The sequence below is a fragment of the Amia ocellicauda genome, chromosome 4 (assembly GCF_036373705.1).
Source record: "Amia ocellicauda isolate fAmiCal2 chromosome 4, fAmiCal2.hap1, whole genome shotgun sequence".
Classification (NCBI taxonomy): Eukaryota; Metazoa; Chordata; class Actinopteri; order Amiiformes; family Amiidae; genus Amia; species Amia ocellicauda.
In genome coordinates, this window is record NC_089853.1 from 22,328,769 (window position 1) to 22,352,168 (window position 23,400).

The 23,400-nt window shown below is 38.5% G+C and overlaps 1 protein-coding gene across 1 annotated transcript; it reads left to right on the top strand.

Annotated features, from left to right (window-relative positions):
• The first annotated feature begins 18,535 nt into the window (after positions 1-18,535).
• Positions 18,536-23,084, top strand: slc24a5 (solute carrier family 24 member 5). The gene is made up of 9 exons (XM_066701398.1): positions 18,536-18,868; positions 19,195-19,374; positions 19,586-19,669; positions 19,751-19,854; positions 20,476-20,576; positions 20,793-21,076; positions 21,299-21,505; positions 22,489-22,590; positions 22,701-23,084. The coding sequence occupies exons 1-9, from the start codon at positions 18,712-18,714 to the stop codon at positions 23,021-23,023; spliced, it is 1,542 nt and encodes a 513-aa protein (XP_066557495.1). The 5' UTR covers positions 18,536-18,711; the 3' UTR covers positions 23,024-23,084.
• Positions 23,085-23,400: the final 316 nt, after the last annotated feature.

A 23,400-nucleotide genomic window follows, 5' to 3' on the forward strand; every position in this document is an offset into this window, starting at 1 on the left:
TATAAAAACATTTCAGCATAACATTTATACAAAAAAAAGTTAGTTAACATTGATTTCCCTTTTAAAGCACAGTGTTTAGGAAAATTCGCTGAGCCAGCCTTTAAGAAATTACTGTGTTCCATGACAAGCAGACAGTAATTCAAATATATTCCAGGCAATCAACAAATGCTCTACAAAACCAAGGGATGAAGGTTAACATCAACAGTTAATTTTAAACAAAGTAATATTATACATTATATATATATATATATATATATACATGCAGTATTTGATCCCCTGCTGATTTTGTACGTTTGCCCACTGACAAAGAAATGATCAGTCTATAATTTTAATGGTAGGTGTATTTCAACAGTGAGAGACAGAATAACAACAAAAAAATCCAGAAAAACGAAAAAGAAAAACTTCAAAAAAGTTATAAATTGATTTGCATGTTAATGAGGGAAATAAGTATTTGATCCCCTATCAATCAGCAAGATTTCTGGCTCCCAGGTGTCTTTTATACAGGTAACGAGCTGAGATTAGGAGCACTCTCTTAAAGGGAGTGCTCCTAATCTCAGCTCGTTACCTGTATAAAAGACACCTGTCCACAGAAGCAATCAATCAATCAGATTCCAAACTCTCCACCATGGCCAAGACCAAAGAGCTGTCCAAGGATGTCAGGGACAAGATTGTAGACCTACACAAGGCTGGAATGGGCTACAAGACCATCGCCAAGCAGCTTGGTGAGAAGGTGACAACAGTTGGTGCGATTATTCGCAAATGGAAGAAACACAAAATAACTGTCAGTCTCCCTCGCTCTGGGGCTCCATGCAAGATCTCACCTCGTGGAGTTTCAATGATCATGAGAACGGTGAGGAATCAGCCCAGAACTACACGGGAGGATCTTGTTAATGATCTCAAGGCAGCTGGGACCATAGTCACCAAGAAAACAATTGGTAACACACTACGCCGTGAAGGACTGAAATCCTGCAGCGCCCGCAAGGTCCCCCTGCTCAAGAAAGCACATGTACAGGCTCGTCTGAAGTTTGCCAATGAACATCTGAATGATTCAGACGAGAACTGGCTGAAAGTGTTGTGGTCAGATGAGACCAAAATCGAGCTCTTTGGCATCAACTCAACTTGCTGTGTTTGGAGGAGGAGGAATGACCCCAAGAACACCATCCCCACCGTCAAACATGGAGGTGGAAACATTATGCTTCGGGGGTGTTTTTCTGCTAAGGGGACAGGACAACTGCACTGTATCAAAGGGACGATGGACGGGGCCATGTACCGTCAAATCTTGGGTGAGAACCTCCTTCCCTCAGCCAGGGCATTGAAAATGGGTCGTGGATGGGTATTCCAGCATGACAATGACCCAAAACACACAGCCAAGGCAACAAAGGAGTGGCTCAAGAAGAAGCACATTAAGGTCCTGGAGTGGCCTAGCCAGTCTCCAGACCTTAATCCCATAGAAAATCTGTGGAGGGAGCTGAAGGTTCGAGTTGCCATCCGTCAGCCTCAAAACCTTAATGACTTGGAGAGGATCTGCAAAGAGGAGTGGGACAAAATCCCTCCTGAGATGTGTGCAAACCTGGTGGCCAACTACAAGAAACGTCTGACCTCTGTGATTGCCAACAAGGGTTTTGCCACCAAGTACTAAGTCGAAGGGGTCAAATACTTCTTTCACTCATTAACATGAAAATCAATTTATAACTTTTTTGAAATGCGTTTTTCTGGATTTTGTTGTTGTTATTCTGTCTCTCACTGTTAAAATACACCTACCATTAAAATTATAGACTGATCATTTCTTTGTCAGTGGGCAAACATACAAAATCAGCAGGGGATCAAATACTTTTTTCCCTCACTGTATATATACAGAAGAAATACTGAAAAAAAGCTACAAATCCTGTTCACTATTTTGTACTGTATCTTTAATAGAGGTTAACTTGCTAGAGGGAAAAACACGAGTGGGCAGACATGAACAAATTCAGCTTTTCTACTGCCAGAAACACAGGCAGAGGTGTCACTGATCAAAACACTACTTATAGAATCAGAGAATCTACAAATAAAGATGATTCATCAAGTGACAAGCACAAGCCTTTTCTCCATTTTCTTTCCGTTTTTGTTTTTTTTGGGCTATGAATTTTCAGCTTCAAAATCAGGCAGCAGAACTTTAAGCTGCAGACATTTAAACACCAAACAGCATCTACCTAAGAGAAAGAAAACAATAAGGCAAAGGATGTGCTTAAACAATACACAGATATAACATATATATATATATATATATATATATATATATATATATATACACACACACACACATCGATCAGCCATAACATTATGACCACCTGCCTAATATTGTGTAGGTCCCCCTTTTGACACCAAAACAGCCCTGACCTGTCGAGGCATGGACTCCACTAGACCTCTGAAGGTGTGCTGTGGTATCTGGCACCAAGACGTTAGCAGCAGATCCTTTAAGTCCTGTAAGTTGCGAGGTGGGGCCTCCATGGATCGGACTTGTTTGTCCAGCACATCCCACAGATGCTCGATTGGATTGAGATCTGGGGAATTTGGAGGCCAAGTCAACACCTTGAACTTGTGATTCATCAGACCAGGCCACCTTCTTCCATTGCTCCGTGGTCCAGTTCTGATGCTCACGTGCCCATTGTAGGTGCTTTTGGCAGTGGACAGGGGTCAGCATGGGCACCCTGACTGGTCTGCGGCTATGCAGCCCCATACACAACAAACTGCGATGCACTGTGTATTCTGACACCTTTCTATCAGAACCAGCATTAACTTTGTCAGCAATTTGAGCTACAGTAGCTCGTCTGTTGGATCGGACCACAAGGGCCAGCCTTCACTCCCCACGTGCGTCAATGAGCCTTGGCCGCCCATGACACTGTCTCCGGTTCACCGCTTTTCCTTCCTTGGACCACTTTTGATAGGTACTGACCACTGCAGACTGGGAACATCCCACAAGAGCTGCAGTTTTGGAGATGCTCTGACCTAGTCATCTAGCCATCACAATTTGGCCCTTGTCAGAGTCGCTCAGATCCTTACGCTTGCCCATTTTTCCTGCCTCTAACACATCAACTTTGAGGACAAAATATTCAATTGCTGCCTAAGATATCCCACCCACTGACAGGGCCATGATAACAAGATTATCAGTGTTATTCACTTCACCTGTCAGTGGTCATAATGTTATGGCTGATTTGTGTAATATATATATACATATATATTACATATAAATATATTATATATAAATATACATACATACACACACACACTAACGTTCATATGTTTGGGGTCACTTAGAAATGTTCTTGTTTTCGAAAGAAAAGCACATTTTCCATTAAAATAACATCAAATTGATCAGAAATACAGTGTAGACATTGTTAATGTTGTAAATTACTATTGTAGCTGGGAACGGCTGATTTGTAATGGAATATCTACATAGGTGTACAGAGGCCCATTATCAGCAACCATCAGTCCGTGTTCCAATGACACGTTATTTGCTAAATGATAAGTTTATCATTTTTAAAGGCTCATTGACCAATAGAAAACCCTTTTGCATTTATGTTAGCACAGCTGAAAAATGTTGTGCTGATTAAAGAAGCAAGAAAACTGGCCTTCTTTAGACTAGTTGAGTATCTGGAGCATCAGCAATTGTGGGTTCGATTACAGGCTCAAAATGGCCAAAAACAAAGAACCTTCTTCTGAAAATCATCAGTCTATTCTTGTTCTGAGAAATGAAGGCTAATCCAATGCGAGAAATTGCCAAGAAACTGAAGATCTCGTACAATGCTGTGTACTACTCCCTTCACAGAACAGCACAAACTGGCTCTAACCAGAATAGAAAAAGGAGTGGGAGGCCCCGGTGCACAACTGAGCAAGAGGACAAATACATTGGAGTGTCTAGTTTGAGAAACAGACGCCTCACAGGTCCTCAACTGGCAGCTTCATTCAATAGTACCCGCAAAACACCAGTCTCAACGTCAACAGTGAAGAGGCGACTCCGGGATGCTGGCCTTCTAGGCAGAGTTGCAACGAAAAAACCATATCTCAGACTGGACAGTAAATTAAAATATTAAGATGGGCAAAAGAACATAGACACTGGACAGAGGAAGATTGGAAAAAAGTGTTATGGACAGACGAATCTAAGTTTGAGGTGTTCGGCTCACAAAGAAGAGCATTTGTGAGACTCAGACCAAATGAAAAGATGCTGGAGGAGTGCTTGACACCATCTGTCAAGCATGGTGGAGGCAATGTGATGGTCTGGGGCTGCTTTGGTGGCGGTAAAGTGGGAGATTTGTACAGGATAAAAGGGATCTTGAAGAAGGAAGGCTATCACTCCATTTTGCAACGCCATGCCATACCCTGTGGACGGCACTTGATTGGAGCCCATTTCCTCCTACAAGAGGACAATGACCCAAAGCACAGCTCCAAACTATGTAAGAACTATTTAGGGAAGAAGCAGTCAGCTGAAATTCTGTCTATAATGGAGTGGCCAGCATAGCACAGTCACCAGTCCAACTTGTGGGAGGTGCTTCAGGAAGCATGGGGTGAAATCTCTTCAGATGACCTCAACAAACTGACATCTAGAATGCCACAGGTGTGCAAGGCTGTAATTGCTGCAAATGGAGGATTCTATGACGAAAGCAAAGTCTGAAGGACACTATTATTTAAATTAAAAATCATGATTTCTAACCTTGTAAATGACTATATTTAATATTCATTTTGATATATTTCCTATTCAAACTCATTTAATGTATGTTTCCATGGAAAACAAGGAAATTTCTAAGTGACCCCAAACTTTAGAATGGTAGTGTGTGTGTGTGTGTGTGTGTGTGTGTGTGTATGTGTATATATATATATATATATATATATATATATATATATATATATACATACACACACACACACACACACACACTTTTACATTTTCAAATGGGAATAAATCAGCAAGCTATGACATGGTTTTGCGGTTAAGGGTTATAATATTAATAAGCCCATAACACGCTGCCATGGCTTAACATCAAAAAGAACTGAAAGTAATGAATGATCCAATCTTATATAATTAAGGTATTAAACACATTAATTATACATTAATATGAAAAAATATGAAAAACACTAGTCAGATATTCATCAGCTATTGATGGGTTAACACTAGTCAAAATAAAGAATTGCAAGCAAGTATTACTTCAACATCATTTTTATCCATTCCTCTTGCAAATGTCCCATTTTTCTTTCTATTGTTTTAAAATGTGTTGATTAATTTTTCTGAGAATCACAGTCCTGAAAGCCTGTCCAGACATGTCTGATCTGTTTTGAAATGCTGAATCCATCAAACCTACCTCAAGAATAATTTCAGAACAAAATGCAACATCAACAAAAAGACAGATCTTAAGAAGCGTGGGTTTTATTGTTTTTGATATGGAATTTCAATATGTGTAAACTAGTTTAACAGCAGGCTACTTCATGAAACAGTGACAAGTTCTTGTGAAGCATTAAACCCAAGCTGTATGAACATCGGTAATAAATCCATATCAGCTCTGAAAAACAGTTTTAAAAGTTGTTCTCATTCTTACCTCAGGGCTGTCAGAAAAAATTGCCTTCTCCGTAAACATGGATTTTTATTCACTGGCTGAAATTCTAGTGGTACACGCTTCATTGAATGGTTTGAAAACAATATAAAAGAAAATCACGACACCTCCTCCTGTACATCTAAGAGATATGTTGATAGATTCTAATGCCAACTGTCAAGATGGAATTGAAAACACAGGGGTTGTACAAAGAGCGCAAGGGATCAAAAACATAGGGCTTTAAGCTGGTGTTTTTCCAAACAAAACCCCAGTGGCACAGTGTGTGTGAGTGGCACCTCACAGAATGCTCTGTGTACATAATATGGCTAGTGAATATGGCAAAGCTGGAAGGGAAACCCTTTATAGTTTACTGTACCAACTGTGACAACAGTAAACCATGAGTCCACACTACTATGTGAAGTCTATATGGCATCTTTTGAAGTGACTCAAAAAGAAAACTGTTTCAAAAGAATAAGAAAATAATAAGTTGAAGGTTTACTACTAATAATTTATTTATCATTCTAAAATTCTAACTGCCACAACAGCTTAGCAGACTTAAAATCAAATGTTCTCTTTTTGGCCATGAACAGCTTTGTTTTATTGGGCAAATAAGAGAAACTGAGAAATAATCACAAAGCATGTATGGCAAAACTCTCAGAATTATCTTCCACATTTCTTTTTCATATGCCAATTCGTTAGATGTGAAAACAGAATGTGTAACCCTCTATGATGGTATTTCGAGAAGCACAGAAATACTTTGAAATGGGCCGCTAACAGCAGAGCTGTGAACCACTGTTGTCTTAGAGCAGGAAGTGGCACATAGTAAATGACGCAGTGAAAATCCTGCTGGATCCTTTTCTATCTACCTATCCTGAATGCTAATAAGACTGAACTCTCCACTGCTCTATGCCGTTCAGCCTGTGTTGTAAGTGTGGTAGCTGACAGGAATTTGTCATGCTGATGGAGATGGTGGGAGAGGGAATGTGACAATACCTGCAATACAGTTACTCAACTATCCAAGTGGAGACAAGATTTAAATATTTCGATAAAAATAAATAAATCAAGAATTCAGAGAAATGCTCTCTTCCAGAGCAGCACCCATTACCAGTTGATCAAGATGAGTTGAAGAAACTCCAAAAGCAAAAACATGGCACGATTTTTCAATATCACAACAGCTGAGACACTCATTCAAAACTAAGGTAAGGAGGAGAGAGTTAAATGCAAATTAAGACATCTTAATGCCTCTCCGCACCATCATATTTAATCCCCCTTTGCTTTCGTCAAGGGGTTCTTAATCAAATACATTTATTCTACATTAGCCTAATTATTTAAAGGATAGAACTAAGCTGACGATTGCAGATTTAATTAGGATGCTTCTGACCTAAGCTGCAGTTCTGTGACAGACATCAGTCTCTGGCTGTATTAAAGCATTCACAGTAAAACTGCATATCTTAATGTGCAAGGAAGACAAATTAAGTACTGGAGCTTAACTCATTCAAAGACACTACGTTATAAGTTAATAATTAATGCACTACAATTAAGCACCTATGCATATATTACAAAAAGCCTTTTTTTTTCTAAATAGGTTACTATCTAATAGTATTATTACTCAATACAGTTCTAAAGGGTTACAAAGAGTTTTAAAGATCACTGCCTTTACGTTAATACATAAATTTAACTACTCTCTAGTAAATTCTCTATTTTACTGTTGTAAGTTAAATTCATCTGCATACCACTAGCTGCCCCAACATGTTAGATTACAGTAGACATGAAATCTAATATGGAACAGGGAGGAATGTCAGGAGCTATTATGCTGTGTTCTACATTTTCTGTTAATCCACTCTACACTTTGGCACTTTATAAACATTTTTGATTTTTTCCTCGTTTTAATGTCACCACATGTATTTCTTCACATTACCACAGACTGAACCATCTCAAAAGATGCCACCGTAATGATCAATGGGCATGACATGTGTCTACGAGCCTGGGCCTGGGCCTCCAAGACCAGAGGAACACCACTTCACATGCAGCCTGGCACTTGGAAGACCCTGCTTTCTTACACAGACAAGAAAAATTGAACCCTGCACTCCAAGAGGAGCAACTGGGGTATATATGTCTGTGGCTCTGCACAGTACATTTCTTCAGTCTCCAGATCAGATGGAATCCCAGTGGGATCCACTGAGCCCCTGGAGGATGAGCTGGGGCAGAATTGTCACACAGGATCACATCTGCCATCTCAGACCCCGTCCTGCCTGGGGCACACATCTGCAGGTTCATCACAGCACTGCTGTGAATTTCACATTCCATTATGAAGGTGAGGTGCTCACCCTCTCGACAGCCCCATGAGCTCCACTTCTACACAATGAACAAACATCCCTCTCGCTATGAGGAGGGGCTGGTGCACTAGGGACTGAGAGAAAAAGAAAGAGGAACAACACGTAGATAGATATCTTGCGTTTTCCTTTTCCTCTGAGAAACTAGGTCAAATAACCCCGATGATTTATTAAATTTAAACAACGAATACATTGTAGAAATAATTTCCTGTGTGGTGTTGCTAGAGTTACATTCAGTACAGTAAACTGGAAACAGTACAGGTCAAAGACAGACACTGCAGTCAAATGTGAGTAACATAATTTTAATTGCTATACTATGAGGAAACGCACACGGAAAGCTACTTCATATTTATCCATCTGGTATTTCCGTCACGTGTATTTCTTAATTTTTTTAAGAGAAAAAAGTATGGAAAACAAACAATATATCCCGATTAAGGATGACAACAAGAAAAACAAGAAACTTTAAACCATTTCAGCCATGACATAGCGAGGGCCATGTGTGCTACGTTAAGTTAATTCTAAATTGCCAGCCCCTTTGGCACAGTGGTAACACAAGACATAATGCAGGGTTATTGGAAGCATAAATTAAATTTTAAACATAAAGGCTTTCTGCCTGCCATGTGATTATGTAGGTCTTACACTATATTCTGCTATATACATTCCTATTCCAGTGGGACATTGTTATCTACTAATTAAGAAACAGGCCTTTAATAGCTTTTTTAAAGTTCTTAAAAGCGTTGCTAGCTTCAGTTAACTGGTAATGTATTTTCTGTTATTAAAATCAGGTCTCATCCCAATCCCTTTCTAAACGGAGAGATAATTGGCTGCATTTTAACTCGAGTGATGCCTATAGGCGCACTATCAGTCCCTCTAAACAACCTTTCTTCTCATGCAAAGTACGAGGCAACAAGAGCAAAGGAATGACATGGGAAGAACACAATTATAGACTTGGGTGGGAAGGGCAAAACCAAGGACCTACTCGAGAGTTCCTGGGTTTGTGCTATTGAAACACTTGGAGGTTAACATGGCAGTGAGTAAACAAACCATCCCAATTAACCGGTATACGTGTATGGATTTCTACAAGGATTCCAACTGGTGCATTGCACATTCAGACTCACTGTATACATTTCAGAATATGGAGTGTTTAGAAGACTCAAAAGAAAAGTATACAGCAACCCAGCAACACCATCCCAGAAATAGATTTCTGGATTAAAACCTCCGTGCCAACCACACAATGCTTGGGAACACAGCATTGATTTATCAGAACATAGAAATTATATAATTTATCATTTTTCTACAATGTCTATATATTCATTCAATATAGGCCCATTTTGAAAGAATTAAAACAAAACATGTAACATACTTCATCAGGTATATAAGAAGCAGTACATTTGCTACACTGCACTATTAAACAAGTCCATTAAATGTAATATCTATACAAACTTGAAACATAAAATAGGCATTTCATAAAGGTATTCTACTCTCAGATGCATGTATGTTCTGATCAGCCATTACATACATCATGAAAGTGCATGCAGGCCCAGCCTTGGCATTTAGAGCATTGAGCTTTTTAACACCAAGACTGCAACATGTCCTTCAACCTACATTCGCACTGTACGCAACCTTGGGGTTCCATGACTTAACAAGACGTTTCCTTGTAGGGAGTGTTAAAATGAATACTGTGTTGATTCCCCATTCTCTGCAAACCTCTACTAAACATGTGTACAGCTAATTAAGGGATTCGTCTGGCAGGCAAGTTTCACAGGGGGCTCTGCAGTACAGCTAGCCCCTGACTCCTAGCAGGAGTCAACAAGAAGCTCTGAATAAAGAAGGGGAAAAATTGTGTGAAACTAGTAGGGTGTTAAAGAACTGTAATCCCCCACTAAGAAGTAAACACTGCCTTTCTAATTTCAAACATGAAGATTCGACTAAAAGCGGTATGTTATTACGGCCATTCTCTTACTCGCAGAGAAAACTGATGAGACTGCAGCCTGTCATTAACTGCAATTTGTAATTGTATTTGGTCTGTAGTTTACAGATAATGAGACAGAGAAAACCCATCCCTAAGTGTCTAGGTTCTGAAATACATGTCTACAAATGTGGGTATTGTTTTTTTCTACCCATCAAGAAAATCACTTTTTTCTAAACTAAACCAGTACTTTGATGCCAGTGATAAACCTGCAGAATTGATTGCCAAGTTGATATACTTACTTGTGTAAGGAAAACATTCCAGAATCATATATTCAGTAAATTTTCACATAAGCCATATAATAGCTAAACTCTGCTCTCTTCTTGTAGTTCCCATCTTATACTGCAGAGTGAGGATTGTTCCTTTTTACAACAGAAACCAGCAATGTCAGTAAATATATAAAAATATATTAAAAAAACACTATATATCATGCATAGGACACAAATAGGGAAACAATGGCTTTCTTTAGCCCTAGGGTAGCAATATATGTATAGCTCAGAGACACTGGAAGAAACAATATTAATGTTTTCAATAACAACTTGAATATATTGTCAATCACTCTTGTGTATCTGCATGAAAGATGTACTGAACCGTTCATCATAATGTAAGAGTTAAGAATACCCTCTGCCACACACGAACACACACACAAACACATACATCTATATTACTGAGTAAGGACTATGATCCCTATGTGTGTGAAAATCACTGTGCTGCCGTCACCAGCCTATACTGCAGTGCTTCCCCCAGAAATCTGGATAGGCTGGGCGGTCAGTTACAGAATTGTTGAGGGGGGGGGTTGGGGGGGGTGTTAGCGGATCATCTCAAACTTGTACTGCGTCACCCCCAGTATAATGGTAGGGGAAACACTGCACTGGGCAATCCACCCACAGCCCAGAGCTGGTTTACATCAAACATTAGAATCTACCTGCTGACTCCCAGACCTGGGGCCAGTCAGAATTAAAGTTACATTTGAGTCTGGTCTACAATTACAGTGATATTCTGTTCTCAAACAATGATGCTGTAGAACGACAATGAAAGGCAAATATATAAAGAAATAAATACAGGTATATTCTAAACTGTAACTGTCAGTAAGCAAAACAACCTTTTAGAGGATCGTGCATTTATTGAATTTTTAAATCTTATACATGATAACAACATATTTTGATATTAGTTGTTTAATTATATGAATTAAAAATAACACAATTGTAATCCATACCAGGGCTAATTCCTACCTATTCTTTATGGGTTTTTTTATAACTGCAATCAATTTTAGTAGTACGTACAACTATATTCAAAATAAAAAACGATAATGAAAAAAAGCGATTCATGTTCCTTGCACAATGACTGATCATACTGGGTTAATGTATCTAGGGAACTGAGGCTGAGACTTGCAAAAAAAGATTGGCATAATAAAAACAAGCTTTATTATTTTTTACATACATGCTTAACTTGGTAGCTTTAATGTATAAAGATCTACATTCACTTAGTTCTTAAAACAACCACTTTGTTCTGCAGGGAATACAATACCTTTGTAAAGCACCCTCTCAGAAGCGAGCTTAGCATAAAAATTAAACCCCCTATTTTTTTTTTCCTTCTCAGGGAAAATTATCAGTAACCCACTGATTTTGTGCGATTGTTTTCTCTGGATATTTGTGACACATACCCGTTTAAAAAAAAAGAAATGTGCAGCTGCAGTTCTATGGCAAGCTATATCAAGAAGAAATTGAAGCTAGTATATCCCTGCGTTTCCCTCACGGGCCCCTGGTTTAACTCGGCACAAACCTCTGAGGGCTCTGTACTCTGGCAGAGGAAAGAGTCCATTTCGAGTTGGAAAATGCATTTAGGTCTGTAGAGGGAGTTTCTAACAGAGATGTTTATAACAACAGTTTCGACTAACCACAATTCTCTGATAATCGTTTTTTTAAAACCGTCCTCCTGCATGCTATTATATTGACAGAGACACAAAACAGTTAGTGAAACTGGTTGATTAGTGTAGGGGAAAGAAGTTTATCCAAGTGAGGCAAATATAAAGGAAGACAAAAAAAAAATGGTACCTGATTTATTTTTAACTGCTAGTTTTTGGTTTGGATTTTTAGGGACCATCTTTAAGGATTGTTATTTTATTTGGCTTTATACAAGGATACTCCCACTCAATAACAATTTAACAATAGAATAACAGGAAACCACAAAACATTACTCAGAGCAAAGCAGTTTAATAATGACTGCAAAAGACAGTATGCTGTAATAACTTAAACAGTAAAGTTAAACTACAGTACAGGGAAATGTGTTCTAGATTACAGATTAAAATCATTCACTATATGCAATGCAACTTTAATTCCACGTGTTGTTTGTTGTTGTTAAATGTATGCATCTCAACACTGCTATTCTCTTATTTCATCAAAATTTATTTATTTCTATATTGATTGCATTTTCAATTCCACTCCACTCCATTCAATTATTTGTTCTCCTCATTCAGTCCTAACTCCACTAATGTACTTTGCTTGCTATGATGCTTTTTTCCATATATATTCTCTGTAATATATTTATGCCCTGAAGCAGCTTCACTGTGGTATATTTTCATCACCACCCCCAGAAAGAATTAATGCTACATTAAAAATTGTATAGTCCATCATATTGACAAGATATTATACACTGGTTATAGAAATTAGGACAAAAACATTCAGGTTTCATTTTGCAATGCAAAAAATACAGAAGACTTAAAAACAAAAGAATAATAAATCGGACAATTCTTTAAAGATATGGGCAAATATTAGTTACTATATCGATTTTAAGGTTTCAGACCTTTAAGTCCAATGAACCAAATTTATGTCCATTCATCTTACTCACTGGAAGTTACTAAGTGTTTCACATGACCCGCATATATATCAAAGTAAAATCAATTCTAAACTCTAGAATAGCAGGCTGATAAATTGACATTTTCATAGGGATAAAAGAAGAAATCTTTAAAACCAGATGGATGATGAAGATAGGGGGAACTTACAAAGCATAATATGTAAATCTAAATTCCTGCCCTGTGTAGGTTACATGAAAGTCAAGGCAAAGGAAGGAATAAAATAAAACCATACAGAAATGGGAAGGTGCTGCCACCTGTTGGTCAAAAGCCAATAAAAGCAAATGTATCATTCGTTTATTTATACACAGATAAAATAAATAAAAAATGCATTTACAACAAAACAGCCCAGTCCAATAAATGTGTTTGTGAAGCTAAAAGAAAAAATAGTGCTAATTCATCAGGTTAAATTCTTCAGCAAACAAAACTAATTAGCATACACATAGGAGACAATACACTATAATTGTAAAAGGGTCACACTGAAAATGTAACACCTGCAGGACAGATCACATTGCATCTATGAGTTAATCACATACAACAACAATCACCAACATATTCCATTCAAAGTAGGTCACTTCTCTACTGTTGCTATTGGTTCTATTACACCAGTGGTTCTCTGTTCGTCTCATATCTCTGTCCTCAGTAGTCTGTAATTGCAAATCATGATCCTCTATAGAGGGTGAGTATTATTTCTTTCCTGTTAGTTGGTCAAAGAATTATATATCCTGAGCTGGATGAAAAAGATTGTTATTTAATGATCTACCTGAACAACGGGTTCACATGCAGGTCACCATCAGAGAAGGGAGTTTGATAGACACTTTTATGATACAATTAAAGCCCGACCCTGGAATGAATGACAGGGTAGTCAGGTCAAGATTAAGGTGACCCAACAAATCTATTATGGGAAGTTTACCTGGCATCTTATTCAGAAAGCACTTCAGCCCTACCCAATTATACAAATAATATAGTACTGGGAAACAGCTTTAGTGAATACTTTCTCTGAAAAGGTACAGAATTTGTCTCAATTTCCCAACTTCAAATTCTCTTTTGGTCCTTGCTACATTTGTCCAGAAAAAAAATTAAGAACTGGGCTATACTCAGAACAGTGAATTTCCATATAAGAGCCTTAATTATTACCGAACACAAGCACACGTCAAACAGTCTGTGTAGAAAAGGACATTTTAGGTCTTGATCAGCATATTGTTAGCAACAATAGCTTCAGTTGCCAGACAGAAAACATCACTTACAAACATGTAATTATGAAAACTATCATTATAAATTGCAGAAGAGATTCGGGTAAGATCAATTAAACAAACAAAACAAAACAGAACTCTAGTGTATTCAAATCTATTCATACTCTTTCCCCCATTGTCATTCATAAAAAAAACACAGGAGGTCACTGTAGCTAAACAAATTTGGAGCTGTAGTTTAAGTATTTATTTTTTACTCAATTGTTGCCACTTGCCTCCTTGGACAGCCTCTATAGCAGTGATTCAGAAACCAGTGTGCTATCAGTCATAAATGGATGCCACAGAAACGTTACAAGAAGAAAAGAAAAAAGAATACATATGAAAAAACTTCCGATGTATTTAATTGAAATATGTTCCTGTCAGGATTAAACAAAGTAGGTGTGCATTGATGTGGTACATTAAAAGGTTACCCAACTAACCTACACAATACATTCACATTACAAATAGGGTTTAAATAACCCAAAAACTTAATATTTAACATTATCTTGATTCTATATTACCAAACCAACCATTCAAGCTAAGCCCACACAAATCTACACCCAATTCAGGGAAGTCAGTGGAAAAGTATCCATAACCTTAACAAAAACCTAAATTTACTGGGGACTCTAATCCTAAACAAGAACAAAACATAATACTAATTTGAGTGCTAGATTTTAAGGCAGTGCAAAATGTGTCAATTTGTGCGGTCTAAAGAACCTACGTTTAAAATTAAGACCATTCCTACCTTCATCAGCATCTGTAATTAAATCTTAGCTTGGTCAAATTCTCATATTTGGGATTTTACTTCTTACTGTAATATTTTAAATTGACTTTTGTCCTTCAACATTCAAATCTTCAATTAAAACATATAGGACACTTGACACTTCAACAATATTCAGAATCTGTATGATGAACTGTGATGCAGTGCAGAAAGGAGAGACTTTTCATGATAGCCCATTGAAACACAACAGAAGGTTATCTGATCTTAATTAGTCAACTTTCCACCATTGTTCATCAAATAAATAAATACATAAATAAATAAAATAAAACAATACATACATTCTACCTGCTCTACACAGCTCTGTATCTCAGTTCAGTGATTTCTGGATTGATGGATGCAGGGTACAGCCACTGAAATGAAGAATATTATGATCCGTTTTCGCACAGAAAGTTACTTTTTAAGTTGCTATTGGTTTGCCGCACACATGTGTCAAGTAGATGCGCCTGGCAAACGCTTCTACATTACTGGTATACCAGGCAATCAGAGAGTGCTATATATGTATTATATTGAACGTCAGAAATGCACTAATCCACAGTAATACTGTAGCTAGCATCTGTGTAGATCCTCTGTGCCATAATTGCAACATAAACGTTAAGCAGCCAGGAATCATTCACATTCATTCTCATTTGTCTCTTTTTAAACGGCGTTTCAGGCAGATCAATAAAAGATATTCAACAACAAAATGTTAGTTTATACCAAATGTGAAGTGCAACACATAATTCAAATGTTTTTTTCTGCTTCTGTTATACATTAAAAACTATAATAATAATAATAATAATAATAATAATAATAATAATAATAATAATAATATTGTAACACCATGAAACAGTTTCAATATGCAAACCAACGTGTTCTGAGGCTGAAACTGACCAGTGAAAAACTGCGTCATAATTAATTAGCAAAGACCAATTAGCCTATACCACCTCGGGGATTTAATAAGTTACCTTGTGAAATCCTTCGCTGCTGTCGTCTTCTCGCATTTCAGAAATTATAAAACATTGAAATAAACAAACCAAATCAAACTCATGCGAATGCACTCCCAACTTCTGCATCTGAAATGGGCCTTGGACATGTCCCGACATGACCCGAGTCCACCGAATACAACAAGAAGGCAAACAGCCTCAGTTGAATTGATGTTGCTCCATTCATCAATCCGGATTCAATATTATTTCAAATAATGCATTTAAGACTTTCTCTAGATGCATGTTTGTAAGCACCTCTAAGAATACAGATAATTGTCACGTGTTCATTTAATTGTGTATACTTTTTTTAAAGTTCTTTTAAATATAATTTCTAAACATAAAAAATATATATATTTGCATGTCAAATACAATGTCGATATTTTCCGATTAATATGTGGACTGGGCAGGAGAGGTAGAAAAAGGGTGTGCAGGAGTGACAAGAAGCACCGCTAGTCAGCTCACGCATGCGCTCAGACGTTCAAGTTAGTTGTTCCACTTCAGTCTGTGGGAGGTGACATTCATTCTGTCTTTATTCTGTCAATAAGATCAATTTATATTATTTTATTATTATTATTATTATTAATAATAATAATAATAATAATAATAATAATAATAATAATCTGAATTTGAGATTGTGGCATGCGCATTACAGTACCTCTGTCCATTCCATTAAGCAATGCTATTATTATTATTATTATTATTATTATTATTATTATTATTATTATTATTATTATTAATACTTTCTTGGCAGACTTACAGGTTACACAAGCATTACAAAAGTACAGCAATACAATTCAATACACAATTTAAATTAAGTATTGATACAAAGCACAATTTAAGAATAAAACATAAAACATATGAAGCATACATCCTATACAACATACAATAAGTATTCTTCCTAGTTCAAGGATGTGACAAGTGCAGACATGATGCAGTGAAGTCCTAGAAAAGTGCTAAGGGAGGGGGCAGAGGACAAATCACAGTTAACAAGAGGACTTTTAACAAAGGAGGAAAAACAATGTCAGTTAGTGGGAGATGTAAGGGAGATAGGAGGGGAAGGGTGGAGTTGGAGACTTTGCAGAGATCAGTGATTTTAGAGGAGATGGGGTCAAAATCATCTGCAGAGACAGAAGAGGGAGGAGAAGGTGGAGCAGAGTTTGCTGGGGTCATTGGCAGAGAATTCAAAGAGTAATTGAAAGTAAGACTTCTTGGCTGAGGTGAGTGAGGAGGAGAATGTAGACAGAGGCGAGTGGTAGAGGTCGAGGGCAGCTGGGAGTTTGGACCTCTTCCGCTTTTCAGCAGAGCGCAGAGTGGATCTGGCTGAGTGTAGGATGGAGGAGATCCAGGGCTGTGGCGGGGGGGAGGGGGGCAGGGACGAGTGGGACATGACGTGAGACAATCAATGGAGGAGGTGAGGCTGGGGAAAAAGGTGGAAGTAGCACAGTCAACAGATAGATGAGAAAAGCAGTCAATAGGAGGTCAGAGAGTGAGCGCAGTGGAGACAAGGGTGGAGGGGGAGAGGGAGTGGAGATTACAATGGAAAGTGACAGTAGGAGTGGGTGGGGTGGAGAGAGGGGAAGGAAAGGGAGGATGAGATGAAGCAGTGGTCTGAGATGTCCAGTGGGGGTCTCACAGTCTCACAGTCACTTCCTAGGGCAGCTGTACCTCACGACAATGAGTGGAAAGGCTGCGGGTGTAGTTTAGGTGTACATTTACAGCATGGCCACGCTGAGGTGCAGCTGAACGTGGCCAGTGGAAACGGGGTATCAGAGAGAGTAGAAGTGGGGAGGCCTCTGGAGAAGATGAGGTCCAGCTGGTGGCTAGCCTTGTGAGTAGGGGGTGATGGGAACAGGGAGAAGCTGAAAGAGTGAAGGAGGGGTACAAATGCAGCAGAGTAGGAGGGGTTGGAGAGGTGGATGTTGAAATCTCCCAGGAGGATGGTAGGGGAGGAGAGTGAGGAGAAAGGAAGTCCATTTCATCCTGGAAGGTGGACCAGGTGGATGGTAGAGAACTAGTAGCTATCTGTGGGCCTGGACTCACTCTAGCAAGGAGAAGACAGCAGCAATGACCATTGCTCCAGTTCCCGTCCTGCTCTCCCCTTTCACTAGGCGGTCACCTGCTCCCTAATCCCTCCAACCTCATCTCCCTGCCTCTCCCCTCCTCCACCCTTGTCTCCAATCCGCTCTCTGGTGGTCTGTGGAACTGCTACTCAGCTTCCAAAAGGCTGACTTCGATCTCCACTTTTGCCTCCCACCTCTCTGGACTTCCTTGCTTCACCGAAACATGGATCTCCCCGAAGAACTCAACTACCCCTGCTGCCCTGTCCTCTGTTTGTCCTGTCCTACCCTCCTAGTCCATCTGGGCAGGGAGGAGGGACCAGTATTAAGAATGGCAGCAGTGTCTAATTGATATTATTTATTACACAGTACTTTCTGCACAATGCAGTATAATAAATAATATCAAATAGATGTTGCTGTCATTCTTAATGTTGCTATTTACAATTATTCTCAAAATGTATAATCATACTGGAAGAATACTAAAAATATGCAGGGCATTTAATAAAAGCAGTAATATGGTGCTCTAAATTATTAGTTTGGAGTTTTATTATTATTATTGTAAAGATGATGATAATAATAATAATAATTAAGAATATGAGAAACATCAATTTGCTCTATAATAATAATAATGTATTATTATTATTATTATTATTATTATTATTATTATTATTATTATAGAACAGATTGATGTTTATCGGATTCTTTTTCTTGATTGGTTACCTAACTGGCCTCAGGGTAGAAGCCTATTAACTCGGCATATTTTCAACCCGTGATCCCCAGACGTCTGGGTGCAAGAGTGGTGATGTTTCCTGTGAAATGATCTGCGATGGTCCTGAGCTTGTGGTGCTATCAACGGAGATTGTTATCATTAGACTAGGGGAAACTGCTAGCTAGAAGTCGTATAACATTTATCTCATGAGTAAAGTTTTCATTTCATATAGCATCACACTTTTGGACTGTGAAGAACAATGGCTACATCCGCTTTACTGGGCAAGAGGAAAAGAAGGAGAATCGTATTGTTTCACATCGCAGCAGTGCTCATACTCTACGGCACTATTCACCTGGTTTATGAAGTTGCTGGCAGTTCTGCACTGGGGAGATCTGTGCGCGTCCGGCGAGATGTGGGTAAGTGTCCATTTATTTCACTTCAACCCGCCTGTGACTTATCAATGAGCGTTTCATTCGGTTAGATATTGGGTTAATCTGTTTAATCTGGTTGTTTAACGCATGATCAAATTATTCTGGTAGTGTGAAAACAAAACAGCCACTTGTAGCAAACATTTGTGTCTTATTATTATATCACTAAGACGAATTGTCAAGTTGTTTTGGCAGGTCGCCTACCATCTCTGAGCACCATTTCTGCAGTCCAAGTCACTTCATGCATCTCTTCATTCAGGCATGCTCTGCAAAAAAAAAAAAAAAAACATTTCATTTCTTATATTTCATTTCAGAAAATGAAACCAGTTGCGTGTCTTCTCAGGCTTCAGAATTTCCTGAAGGGTTTTTCACAGAACAAGAAAGGAAGGACGGCGGCATCATCATCTACTTCATTGTCATTTTCTACATGCTGTTGGCAGTGTCTATTGTATGTGAAGACTACTTCTTACCCTCCCTGGAACTGATCAGCGAACGTGAGCTGCTTTATTCCAATCAATAATCTGAAGCATAAATCAAACGGTCACCTCTAAAGTTTATTACATATTGCATGGTGTGTTTTTACCCCAGTAATGCCCCTTGCTACTGATCTGCTGATTGTCACCCATACTCGTGTTAACATGGTTATTTGTATGACATTTAGTTAAGTGCTAAGAGCTACTGTGCCCAAATTACATTGTTTCCCAGGTCTTGGGCTCTCTCAGGATGTGGCCGGAGCAACTTTCATGGCAGCTGGTAGCTCTGCCCCAGAACTAGTAACAGCATTTCTAGGTAAGGGTTTCGGCTGAACACATTATCTCCTATCATAGCATATGACAGTTATTCCCAATTATAAGTCCCTGTTCTCCACAGGTGTATTTGTGACAAAGGGAGATATTGGCGTGAGTACTATCGTGGGATCTGCAGTCTACAACCTGCTTGCTATTTGTGCTGCGTGTGGACTTCTATCTTCTGCGGTATGTAATTGTATAGATTTATTTTCGGCTCAAAGACATTGTTCAATCTTCTTAATAATAATACTAATAATATAAATATATTGACAAAGAGATGTCACCTGTAGTGTACAGGTCTTTTATTATAACATGGATGAACTGCCAAGGAGAATGTCTTCAATATTATGACTGTGGTCCTCATAGCTTACTAGATCCTGTCTTCAGGTCCCGTTATTAGTGGAGTTAATGTTTGTATGGCAGCCTACACACACGCATGGAATGTGCAGTATATATATACTCATTATTTATATATATATATTTTTTTTATTATTATTATTTTTTTCTTTTTTATGTGATGAATCCATGAAAATATGTTGGCTGTAGTTACTATTTTTGTCATAAGAAATAAATGATTGTGGCTCTACTCAGGTTATATAAAACTTCAATGGACAGTTGGTGCTATGCATTTACAGTAGGGACTGTTTTGGGGTTGAACTGCAGAAAGGACATTCATTTCTGTCTTCAGGCTATTGCTTAATGTCAATTGAACAAAGGATGTGTATATTGTGTGTATTTGCATGTAATCCTGCTGGATGTGAAGTAAACAACAGACATTAAAGTGTTTGATCTTTATACCTTTTTCAGGTTTCAAAGCTGACATGCTGGCCTTTATTCAGAGACTGTTTGGCTTATGCAATAAGCGTATCTGCCGTAATAGCTATTATTTCAGATAACAATATATACTGGTAAGAACATTTTATTGGTTATTTCATAAACATTGGTTGAAATCCTTGCATAACAGTGTATTTCACTGCACAGGTGCCATTATTTCTGCCAATGGCAAACATATTTTTTGTTTAAGTTTAGCAGCAGATTTTCGAAATAAGTAATTCATGCACACTGACCAATCATTATCAGTAAAATGGAATTGATGTTGTACTGCCATTATCTGTCTATTGAAGGTATGAAGCAGCGTCGTTATTGCTGGTGTATGGAGTGTATATCTTGGTGCTTTGCTTTGATATTCGAATCAACCAGTATATGATGAGGAAGTTTAGCCCCTGCTGTACCTGCCTGATGAAAGCAATGGAGGAGAGCAGCGAGCAGGAGCCCTTGGTGGGCTGGAACGATGACAGCGGACTCCTGGTGCACAGGCACTCTAGAACAGACAGTGGGATATTCCAAGACGACTCCGGTTACTCGCAGCTTTCCCTGAGTCTACACGGACTCAGTGAAATTCCTGATGGTAAGAAGGAAAACTTGTTCTGAACTTGTACTTGCAATCATTGCATATTGAAAGAAGGGAGGTTCTGTCAACTTGGTTATCACCAGTCTATCAAAGGGTATTGGGGTGGCCTAGGTAGCAGGACTCCCATTTAGCCCAGTTAATGACCCACCCTGTCCAGTTGCATTGATAAAGGCAAATGTGAGGCAAGTGTTACATTTGATGTATGTCTGTCCTTCACAGATCATCCCAGTGTCTTCAAAATGCCAGAAGCCGATATAAAGAGAATCCTGTGGGTGCTGTCATTGCCCCTCACTACATTGCTGTTTTTAACAACTCCAGACTGTCGCCGCCGGTTCTGGAAAAGATGGTTCATGCTTACCTTCTTCATGTCAGCAGTGTGGATTTCTGCCTTCACATATGTACTGGTGTGGATGGTGACAGTGGTGGGTAAGTGTGCTGCCTAGGTTTATTTTTTAACTCCTTTCTAGTTCAACTGAAAGATTGAATGGTTTTATTCAATACTTTTAAAGCCACAAGCTAGGACTGGAATTCAACAAGAACAAGAATGTTCAAATATCAAAGTACAAAGACTTCAGAGTTCTTCTACTTAAAATATGACCAAAACCTGAATGAAATGAACAGCCAGAATACGTCTTGAGACGTACGAGAGCAGAATCACATGTTCCCCTAGTAATACTTGAAATACCATTGTTATGTCCTGGGGGATTAGTGTAGCCCCTCATTTGAAATCAGATGTGACTTTCAGCCAGTAGAAGATTAAGGTCTGCTTTACCCTGTGGGATACCATGAGAAATCATGTGATGCCAACTGACATAGTGGAGCATAATAGGATTATTATCCTAACAGCAATCTGAAAGACTCACATGGTAAAACCAGCAAACTCATCAATGCAAAGACCTTTGACTGAACTGGCCAGGTAGAACACAACACAGTCCTTTACTCACATCATTCAAATAAGAGTGTGGGTTTGTCGAATCCTCATATGACGCATTCACAAAAGGTTTACACAAGGAAATCCCTGTTCAAGAGAGCACTGAAGTCAGCAGCTGAACATTAAAGCAAAACCATGCGTTTAGATTTACATAAATTTCAACAGTCATTAATTAAAAAAACAAGTTACAATTCCCAGAAATTCAAGAGGGGTATCATTTAATTAATTATTTTGGTGTCAAACTCCTACTTTGTACTTCAGGCATTTAATATGTACATACTGTAGAAAGAATCTGACTTAAGTTGTATCAAAATATTTTATGTCAAATTTAAGGGTGTGTAAGGATTTGTCTGGGACTTAAATACAATTACAAAAAGTATTCAGAGAGGGTAGGCATAGTGCCACATATGACATTGTATTGTCATAGCAGTGTAGGTTTAATATGATCGTCTCTTGATTTGACTTCATTCTTGTGCAGGAGAAACTCTCGGGGTCCCAGACACTGTAATGGGTCTGACTCTGCTGGCAGCCGGAACGAGTATTCCAGACACAGTCGCAAGCGTCCTGGTTGCAAGAGAAGGTAACTTAATTTCAGGGATGTCAGGAGGGAAAATATGTATTTAATGTATACCCATTACAGGGAATAACTCATACTTCTTATCCCCATTTACAAGTTTCCCTATTTTACAGGGAAAGGCGACATGGCAATGGCTAACATCGTGGGATCTAATGTCTTCGATATGCTGTGCCTGGGCTTACCTTGGTTCATAAAAACTGTCTTTGTGGACACCTCTTCCCCTGTACAAGTTAACAGTACAGGTCTGTTATACACCGCCGCAACCCTCCTGGTGTCAATCGTCGTGCTGTTCGTGTCGGTGCACCTCAACAAAATGAAGCTGGACAAGAAGCTTGGTGCTGTATGCTTAGTCTTTTACTTTTTCTTTGCAACGTTGTCCATTTTATACGAACTTGGCATTATTGGCAACAACCCCACAAAACCATGTAATGACTGACTTTGAATAACCAAAACACAGAAATACTGCATTCAAGATAAAAGGTATCACTGAAAAAGAACGATTTCCATCATTCATTAAGTGTCTGGTATTGAATGTTGAGGCTGTAAATATTCATCGGTTAAACAGACTGCAAACATTCAGAACTGAACCGCAACAGGCTGCCATTTCTCTCAAGCAGCACGTATAAAGACAACTCTTTCAAGTAGTTTTCACCACAAACAATAACTAAATTACAAGCTTATTAAAATATTCTACAAGTTCCAAAATGAGTGTCCAACATTTCAATTAGCCAAAATAAATTTCAGTAAACTTCCACAGAGGAATCTAACCTGGGTGCAGCAACAAACTGAAGTTACATTGCAATTAATCTCTGC